General features: G+C 37.7%; 1 protein-coding gene across 3 annotated transcripts; it reads left to right on the forward strand.

The window, feature by feature from the left end:
* The first annotated feature begins 1,256 nt into the window (after positions 1-1,256).
* Positions 1,257-9,610, forward strand: LOC107596817 (protein turtle homolog A-like). Of its 3 annotated transcripts, XM_016287656.1 has the most exons (5): positions 1,257-1,369; positions 1,771-2,037; positions 6,554-6,886; positions 6,969-7,220; positions 9,307-9,610. In XM_016287656.1, the coding sequence occupies exons 1-5, from the start codon at positions 1,321-1,323 to the stop codon at positions 9,312-9,314; spliced, it is 909 nt and encodes a 302-aa protein (XP_016143142.1). In that variant the 5' UTR covers positions 1,257-1,320; the 3' UTR covers positions 9,315-9,610. The 3 variants fall into 3 exon arrangements, with proteins under 3 accessions (XP_016143142.1, XP_016143141.1, XP_016143143.1); XM_016287655.1 differs by lacking the exon at positions 9,307-9,610 and having other exon boundaries at positions 6,969-7,394; XM_016287657.1 differs by lacking the exon at positions 9,307-9,610 and having other exon boundaries at positions 6,719-6,886; positions 6,969-7,394.
* The last annotated feature ends 411 nt before the right edge of the window (positions 9,611-10,021 follow it).

The following is a 10,021-nucleotide window of genomic DNA, read 5'->3' on the forward strand; positions in this document are numbered from 1 at the left end:
AGAGCAGCTTTTTAAATTCTTCTGTACTCTGTGTGAATGTGAGCTGAGCACAAGATGAGTACACTGAGTGCACAGGGCACCAGCTACCAAGGGAAGCATCTCATTTCTCTGGTCCCCCGAAAGCTTTGTTTTTTCTTCTTCTTCATGTAAAACATTCTTTTTGGCCCTACAAAATGTTTTGAACAACACAAAAAAATATATATTTTGAGCCGTTGAACAGCAGCAAAATAAACTTTGGCTTCTTTGGATTTGATTTCTTTCTCAGTGTTAATTGTTCTAATTTGCTCAGTTTCAGTTTGTTGAGGGAAATGTGCTTTGTGAGTATGTGGAAACTGTGACAACTAGGGTGGAGTTTCTCAATGTCAGTGTCACTCAACAAACCCCTTGTGCAAATACCCGCACTTGCGGTCTTTGCACTTGACCACTTGACTTATGTGATGTACAGTATGCTCTTTTGACTTGGGCCAGTAAACAACCACACTGAACACCCGAAACTAGTTCACTTTTTAATGTTTGACCAATGTGACAATATTAAGAACCTGAACAAATTACTAGCATCTGGATGCTACATGAATGTTATGAAAGTTACTGTGGTGTTGTATCACACCCAAGGAAGTAATAAGTACTTTAGGGGAACACATCAATTCTAATCCTTATGCTTTTTAAATGAAGTCGTCTTCTTTGTGTCTCTTTTGTGTGTTTAACACAGCGACCTGTGCGACTTCAGTCTGCCAGTGAGTGAGTGTTGGCATAGCAACCTTGCTGCAGTGAAGCATTTTAAGACAGCTAGCTGGAACTCAGTAGCTCTTGACTAACATAAACGAATGTAAAAAATAAAAAATAAAATAAAGAGACGCTATGCTTAAACAGTGACATCTCTGTGGTACGTGTCAGCAGAAATAATAAATATTCACCGTATGCAGTCAGTTAAAATATAGTTTATGTATGTTGTGATCCACGAAAACAATAAACATGAGCCATTAAACTATTTATTGCAACTGGCAACTTTAAGCTGAAAGACAAATACGATAATAAAATTAAACAGACATTCTAATGTGTTAATGCTTCAGTACGCTAGACTTAAATGTGATATAAAAAAGACATTTTCGCAAGATACATATAGAGAGGATGAGAAATATTAAAGTGCAAGCAGAGGGAGAGCTGATTTTAATGAGGCCCACTACTTCAATCCCCTTCCAGGCCCTTACAAGGCTTTTGTTGGCTGTCACTGTTCAGTTTTTAGTTGCCAAGCAAGACCGTGGCGGAATTCCTCTTGCCTCTGTGAGCGGACTCAAGCAGATTTAAACTATTTTCATCAAAATGAAAACTAATCTCTTATGGTTTCTCGGTCTGTACATTATCGGAATAGGTAAGAGGTTTCTGTGTGCAAATAACGCTAGTTGTTTAATAGTATTTCAGGTTAAGCTGAGAGTAAACAATTATGCAGTGCATATCTGTTTGCACTAGCCAACTTCCCATGAAAACTACTGAATTTATCTGTAATGTTTTTGGCAGTTTGTAAAGTTCCTTCAAGAAATATTTTACATTGGTCATTATAAAAGTATTTCTTAGTAGAAAGAAAATTTGTTATAAAAATAATTATTTAGATCTACTTTTGGATGGAAAGCATTGAAACATGGTTTATGGCACAATAATTGTTTTCAAATATGCTAGAAAATATTCACATTTTCTATATAGGCCAATGGCATACTAATATTAGTGTGATAATAAAAGTGTGATATTGATGATTCTGATTCACACCTCCTTCAGTGTCAGGTGACAGTTGCTCGCTAGAGATATCTCCCTCCAGAATAGTGGTGAAATTTGGGGATCCAGTGTCGGTCAGCTGTGTGGCCTCTCGCCCAGTACGCGTGCTGGGATGGGAATCGGTCATTGCCGCATCATACACTCAGAATGACCTCAGCGTTCAGTGGCGGGTGGACAGTTTGACTGACTGGATTGAAGAGCCAATCTGCTATGGTGTTTTTTTCACTGCACCCAGACAGTGTGAGGAAAAACTCAACATTGTTCTATACAGTAAGTACAGTATTTAAAACTATTTTCTAGAAATACGCATAGACTAGCTTACAATCAGCTTAAAATTACAACTTAATGTCAATCCATTGTAAAGGAGTACTTCATCCAAAAATGAAACTGTTGTCAACACTCATACTCACCCCCCAAAATGCCCTAATAAACAGTGAAATTGAAAAGTAGTCTGAAATAACTGTAATAAGTAACTGTTCGTTAATGACATTACATTTCAGAATGGCTCATTGGAAAAATGTGCCTCTACATTATTGCTAAACTCCAAAAACATACATAGCAGTATCCAGTTGAAATCAACACTAATGGCAGTAAAAACGTCTCGGGTTACTTATGTAACCATGGTTCCCCTCTAAGAGCTCATCATACGCAGGGCAGGAGGATTGAGAAGGCTCAGCCTCAGCTTCTTCGCTCTCTTCATCCATTTCCTGCTCTTCCTGGGCTGGACCCAGCAGAGCACTGGCCCCTGGATCAGATGATGTTAAAGAGAGAACATCATCAGACAAGGGCCTGGACAAGAAGTTGTGCAGCATGCTCTGTTTGGAAGGGCCTGATCCTCCTAATGTTGTGCAATGCAAACCAACATGATCGAGCTGTCTTTACAATATGGTCCTTGAAGGTCAGCTGGTCACCAAAGAATAATTTTTGATGAACTTATAGCAGGAACTAAAACTCTTTTTGAATGACAAAAACTATGACTTGAATCTATTGACATTTTCGTCAACTAATAAATACGAGATGAAAATGTTGGGGAGGGACGATTTGGGATGAGAGTACATATGAACCGGCAGGACATAAGCTAAAATTCACTTGCTGCACGTGCATAAAACGTTCAAAAAATGTCAATATGTGGGAGTAAGAGAAGAGCAGATATATGGATAAATCTGACGACGCAAGAGAAAGCTCAATTCGGTCCGGTTTTCTGAGCGCAGACACTATACACACAAAGCGCGTCTCACAGCGCGCGAGTACTCATTGGCTTCGCATGAACGGAGAATTACACACAAAATGATGTTGAATTGTCCGTTTTGACAAGTATTCACGTAAACACATTTGATTACATCTTAAGTGAACGTAAACGGTAGGGAGCACGTGTATCAGTACATTGCATCCATTGCAGCTGTGCATTCGGTTTTAAAGGGACAGCAGCCTAATTTAGTAGCTATTGTCCGAGTCATTGATGTTAATCAAGCAACAACAGAAAGACAGAAAATCACGCACTGCTTTTGACTGAAAACTTTAGTAGCCTTAAAGATTAATCTAAATTTATTTATAGAAATAAATGTCTGCTTGAAAGAATGAAAAATATGGTAAACAAGTTGCTATAAAGAATGCATAATTAGCCTATGTAACCATTGGTATTTCATTAAAAAGTAGACCATGTTCTTGTTCTTTGTGAGAAGTTGTTTTATTTAATTTTAACATAAAGGCATGTTGTGTTTCACAACAGTCAAATCGGTGTCTATCATGATAAAACCTTAATATCAAACCTATATAATGAGTTTGAAAATTTTTGAGAAATGCTTAATAAATGCATTACACTGTAACTAAACCCATTAGATTTTAGCCGACTAAATTTACTGTAGATTAAAATCTTATGATATTTAGTCGACTAAAACTAAAAACAATTCAGATGACTAAAATATGACTAAAACTAAATGGCATTTTAGTCAAAAGACTATGACTAAAACTAAATCAAAATTTGCTGTCAAAATTAACCCTGCTTCATCCATGGCGAGTTGTTTCAAAGTTCAAGATTTTTATTTGTCACATACATGGTTATATAGAGAATATATGACCAGCAGTGAAATGTAAGAGAGGATTTGCCAGGCAGCCTGAGATCCATGCAGGTACTATTTGATTGTCTGGTTGAAATGAATGATAGAGCTGTGTGTCATCAGCATAGCAATGGTAGGAGAAACCATGTGCTTGTATAATGGGTCCCAGTGATGTAGTGTATATGGTGAAGAGGAGGGGTCTAAGAACTGATCCTCGAGGAAACCCTGTGGCCAGTTGATGTTCTTTGGATACCTCTCCTCCCCAGGAAACCCTGAAACACCTACCTGTGAGATAAGATTCAAACCAGTAGAGTGCAGATCCGGTGATGGCAGACAGGATAATCTGATGATTCACAGTGTCAAAAGTGGCAGATAGATCCATTGGAATCAGCTTTCGCTATTTGCAGGGCTACAGTGACCAACAGCAAAGCAGTCTCAGTTGGATGGCCGCTGCTGAAACCTGATTGGTTAAAGTTCAGTTGGTCATTCTGTGAAAGAAATAATGTAACTGTTTCTATAAAGGTGTGAACCAAGGTGTCTATAAAGGTGTGCCGATAGGACGCAGCTTTGCATGATTGCGTTGCCATCTGCGTGTGATGTTAGAGTGTTGTTGAGAGAGAACAAGAATGTATTGGAAACTATCGCCTACATGACTCTGCCTGAGAGGTAAAGAAAAATGCACTTTCTTGAGATAAGATTTTTTTTGAATATCTCTGAAATAAATTATTGTATTCTTGAAAACAATCTTTTAAAATATTAGTTAGCTGGTGTGTGGTGGCTGTTCTGGCGCAATATGGCTGCCGTTGCATCATCCAGGTGGATGCTGCACATTGGTGGTGGTTGAGGAGATTCATGTAAAGTGCTTTGAGTACCCAGAAAAGCGCTATACAAATGTAATGAATTTAATTAATAATTAATTAAAGCAATCTTTTATTGTACTATTGAATAAAATATTAGTTAATTATCAAAGAAAGAAAAAAAAAATTAATAGCCATAATATGGACTTTTGTAAATGCTGTGATACTATGATGCTCAGATACTGTTATTTCCTTCTCACATTGCTGATTCCACCATTAACTCTTCACCTGAACAGTTTATGTTTTTGTATATGGTATCATTGCATTGTAGTCCTTGACCATCAAAAGGGGTAGACATCACTTTTTCTGTGTTATCATGTTTGGCTCAGGAGATATGACACAAACTACATAATTTGGTTATGGCGGAACGTACAATGGTTGCCATGGCAACCACGAGATGTTTTTGCGATGGCTCCATTTCTGAAAATGTTCAGGGCCCTAACCTGTACCAAGTTTCATGCTTTTATGAAAAAGTAAACATATCACCTCAAATTTGGCACATATCATCTGGACTAGTATTTGAAGGGGTCATATGACATTGCGAAAAATAACATTATGTTGTGTATTTGGTGTAATGCAATGTGTTTATGCGGTTTAAGGTTAAAAAAACACATTATTTTCCACATAATGTACATTATTGTTGCTCCTCTATGCCCCGCCTTTCTGAAACGCATCGATTTTTACAAAGCTCATCGTTCTGAAAAGCGAAGTGTGCTCTGATTGGCCAGCTATCCAGTGTGTTGTGATTGGCTGAATACCTCAAGCGTGTGATGGAAATGTTACGCCCCTTACCATACTGTGATGCCCTGTGTCCCGGCGTGACAAGACAAAAACAATAAAACCCATTATAAACAAGGCATTTGTTGCATCCAGTGGGGACATAATTACTGATTATAATGACTTATACTGTCTTTTTACGCATTGCATTGCGTATCGAAATTCTCAAATTCTTTAAATATAAAAAACGTACTTACAGGCTGTGAGTCAGAAGCGCCATGATAGTCCTTGCAAAGTTGGAACTGCCCCACTTTATAGAAACAGACACTGGCATTGTAGGCTACTCTCACAGGAAACAACCTCATCCTCCGCAAAATGTGCTGCAACATCTGAATATTTGGGTTGTACTGTTCTGGAACAGTGATGTAAATACAACTTAACCCCTGATTTCTAGTTGTGTCCTCTTTTGGAAGGCCAAACAAAGTATCGCTTTCACAACGAAACACACGGCGGGCTAGAATGAGCGGCAGCTGGCGGGCTTGAGAATGGCATGGCCGGCGGATTCGACAAAGGAGCGGCCGGCGGGCTTGTGGCAACCACATGTGACGACCCCAGGCTGGACTCCGCTTCATCCACGGTGAAAGTTGATGTATTTCCTCAGCGACCAGCACGGATCAGCTCTAGGCATGACGAAGAGGATATCGTCCTCTTTTGGAAGGCCAAACAAAGTAGTTTCGCTTTCATAACGAAACACACAGTGCCTTCACGACATGGCAGCGGCGGCAACAACAATACTACAGCGAGAATCAAAGTTACGCCTTCTTTCTTTGCGTGAACATTTGGGCGGCGTTATGCAAATCTTCCCACATCGTGACGTAGACATGTGGGGGCGTGTTAGAACGAGCCGTTTTAGGAGGACGTGGTTGACTCTTAACTTTTATAAAGAATATCTCTTTGGATTTGAGACTTTAGTCTTTGCAACTTTACAGATCTTCTTTATGCACCAAGAGCTTGTAACACTCCAAAGAGAAAGGAAAAATTGAAATCGCATCATATTACCCCTTTAAGCTGGTCTAAACTGGACTAAACTAATGTTTTATTTTTGAATATCTCCATTAAATGCCTTTGTTTAAATTTGCAATTGTCTTCATGCAGAGAAACCAGACAGTGTGTCCATAAGTTTAGTGAATCACAGCAGTCCAGTGGCGGAAGGAAGAGAGTACCATCTACAGTGTGAGGTGCAGAACGTCGCACCTGTCCAGTCCCTTGCTTTACGTTGGTACAGAGGAAAAACTGAGGTTTACAATCACTCATTCTCAGAGTTATCACCTGCAACACCAGTCCAGGTGTCCTCCACCTTGCTGATTGTCCCAAACAGAGCTGATAACGGTGCTCAGTACAGGTGTGAAGCAGAACTGCAGCTGGGAGCAGAAGGACCTCAACCTCCTCCAACAGTTCAGTCTGACGTTCTCAGCATTGCTGTTCAATGTAGGTGAATAAAGGCAACAATTAGTGCAAACATTTTATAGCTATTAATGTTAAATGTTTGTTTGTTTGTTTTTTAAATCAGACCCGCCTGACTTCCGCAGTCCAGAGGAAGAGATACTGGACATCAGTGAGGATAGTGAAATGGTGCTGGATTGTACTGCGGAGGGTAACCCACCTCCTGTGTATATCTGGACCTCCTCAATCCTTCAGGAGCAGGCTGATAATCAGGCTGTTTTGAGAGCTGCATCCTTGGGCCCAGGTGTATATACATGCACTGCGTCCAATATCCTGGGGAAAAAGAGCAAACAGTTTGTCATCAAGCACAAATCCAAAGGTGAGAGCAATAAAACACACTAGAAATGTAAATGTTTATGCATTTTTCTTTGTTTTTAAATCAAGGCAACATGATGCACTTAGTTCTCTCTTAATATTTGTCCCCGCTAATAGTTTGTCTAGCCAGTTTTAAATTGTTCATTCATTAAATGCAAAATGTATCTTACAAATTCTTGTCATGCCACCAAATCTTACAATTGTTTAGCTAATTATAATTTAGCAACACAAGATGTTTTCAGTTGTCAAAACTTTAGTTTTACACATACAGTCTTGAAAATAAAGGTGTTTCAAAAGGTTCTTCAAGCGATGCCATAGAAGAACCATTTTTGGTTCCACAAAGAACCATTCAGTCAAAGGTTCTTTAAAAAGAACCATCTCTTTCTTACCTTTTTGTAATCTGAAGAACCTTCTTTCGCCACAAAAAACCTTTTGTGAAACAGAAAAGTTCTTCAGATGTTAAAGGTTCTTTATGGAACCATTTAGACAAAAAGGTTCTTCTATGGCATCGTGAAGCACCTTTATTTTTAAGAGTGTAGTTAAAATCTAAAATCTAAAAAAATCTAAAGAAGCCTAAAATATTTTGCAAAGCAAAAACCTATGCAGTAGTTTTACAAAGATGCAAACAGCTACAAACCACAATCTTTATTCATGCACTGCCCCAAGCTTCTGAAGCCCGTAAGTATTTTATTTTACAGTGTAGAATTGTAGTACCATTCACAGAGTTGATCTGCTCAGCGTACAGAAACTCCCAAAAGAAGATAAGACATTCCACACATTTTACTTCAACAGATGCAAACAGCATACAACCCTTGTAAAAAGGACACTTTTGCAGTTTTAAAAAGAATAATAATTATTGAAATAATAATCATGTTTTTCGAACACTTTGCATTTCAATTAAATGAAAATGTATTATAGTTTAAATTTATATTAAATGCAATTAGCCGAACTTTAGAGTGTTTTTTGGTACACTTACATAGGACATAAGTGTATGTTTAGTTTCATAATTATTTCAATTATCCTTGAAATATGGTTAAAGTGTACTGCAGAATGTACTAACAAGCATTTCATGGTAAACTAAAATATAACCACATCTATTGAACCTTGAATGTCATGTATATAAATATATTTGTAATTACACATTTGTCATTTGTACGTTGCAATTTAGTACATTTAAAATGTATTAACTTTAATTGTAATATTGAAGAAACATTCAAATAAGTGTACTTTTTAAAGCACAACAAAATGTATAAAAACACAATACTTTAAAATGTACTTTAAAACTTTTATTTCAACAGTATCACAAAGTGCACTTTTTTAATAGCGCTTATTTTCACCTCACACTATGATTTACATTCCTTATGTTGTGTTTGTATTTTTTTTTCTCTTTAATTTGTTTCTTGGTTTCTTGTTTCCTGTGCTGGTTTTGTAGCCCCTCTAGATTTGTTGTTGATTGGTTTCCCCTGTCTCCCCAAGTGTATGTCTGTATATACAGCCCTTGTGTTTCCTATGTTCTTGGTCAGTTGTTATTCATGAGTTATTTTTGCTTGTTCTTGTTTTGCTTCTTTATCATTAAAAGTTGTGGTAAACCCATGGTAGAGATGGACTAACATGCATGCTTAGAGATTTGCAGTAAAAATTCACATGAGTTTTAAGTGAAGAGTGTAAATGCCAGTTTTTTGGGTGGACTGCTCTTTAATGGCCTCCCAACAGTAAAAAAAAAAACCGTTGCTTACATGCACGATGGCTGCAACAGAGGTTAGTGATGCTCTGCAACAGGAAGCATAACAAGAACAGGATTTCCTGTAACTGCTCTCTCAGATCCTCCCTCTGTCGCAAGATACCTAGTCATGATCACTTTTTATTGTTACAGTTATTGCTGTATATTACAGATATTGCTGGTAAGATCCTCCTATTTGTGTACAATACCTCCTACACCTTGTTTTCAGATCTACATTAATGAGTTTTCAAATGTCTGTTTCTGTGTCCTGCTAAACATTTAGGCAATGTCAAAACAGCAGACAATCAAATGTTTCATGAGCTTTTTAATAATGCTAATCTGCAATTCACCATTAATGTGTGTTTTACAGGTGTTTAAGTCCAGAGACCTTGAGAACGAACCGAAGATATATAGTTCTAGATGGTACGCTCAGGACTTTCTGGACGTGGGAGATCAAAATCTAGCTTGGCTCTTTGTTACATTTTAGATGTTTTTAGGGGACTCACTTTTCAGGGGTTATGATTGGTTAAATATGAGAGTCTAACCTACATAAGTGTAAAATCTATCCTAGTAAGCTTTATTAATTTTAACAGAGCATTTTTATGTTCCATGGCACACTGTGATGGCTCTGACATTTTAATGTTTTTGCAGATATTTACTCACCCAATAATAAACAATTATAAAAACAGTACAAACGATAAAGCATGTTCTGTTTGGGTAGGGTTTGTTGTTGTAGTTGTTGTGTGGAATTAGTGTTTGTGTCATTTGTGTTATTTATCAAATCAGGAGCAGCAAGAGCTGCTATTCAAATTTGTTTTTTCTCAAAATTTGAGGAAACTACTAAATTATTACGTAATTTGGAACATATAATTAAAGGAATAGAAAATGTACTCACCCTCAGGCCATCCAAGATGTTTTGTTACCTTAATTGGAACAGATCTGGAGAAACGTAGCATTACATCACTTGCTCACCAGTGGATCCTCAGCAGTGTGAATGGGTGCCGTCAGAACAAGAGTCCAAACTCACATAAAGGACTCCTATTTTTCCCCAAAGCAAGGCTTTGAAGATTAAAACATCCTAATGA

This window comes from Sinocyclocheilus grahami, unplaced genomic scaffold (genome assembly GCF_001515645.1).
Source record: "Sinocyclocheilus grahami isolate Dianchi unplaced genomic scaffold, SAMN03320097.WGS_v1.1 scaffold223.1, whole genome shotgun sequence".
Taxonomy (NCBI): Eukaryota; Metazoa; Chordata; class Actinopteri; order Cypriniformes; family Cyprinidae; genus Sinocyclocheilus; species Sinocyclocheilus grahami.

Excerpts from the sequence above, each read along its gene's own strand:
- LOC107596817 (XM_016287655.1), top strand. The coding sequence starts at position 1,321 with ATGAAAACTAATCTCTTATGGTTTCTCGGTCTGTACATTATCGGAATA. Across the intron at positions 1,370-1,770 it reads TCTGTACATTATCGGAATAG|TGTCAGGTGACAGTTGCTCG; the intron begins GTAAGAGGTTTC and ends CACCTCCTTCAG. Across the intron at positions 2,038-6,553 it reads ACTCAACATTGTTCTATACA|AGAAACCAGACAGTGTGTCC; the intron begins GTAAGTACAGTA and ends GTCTTCATGCAG.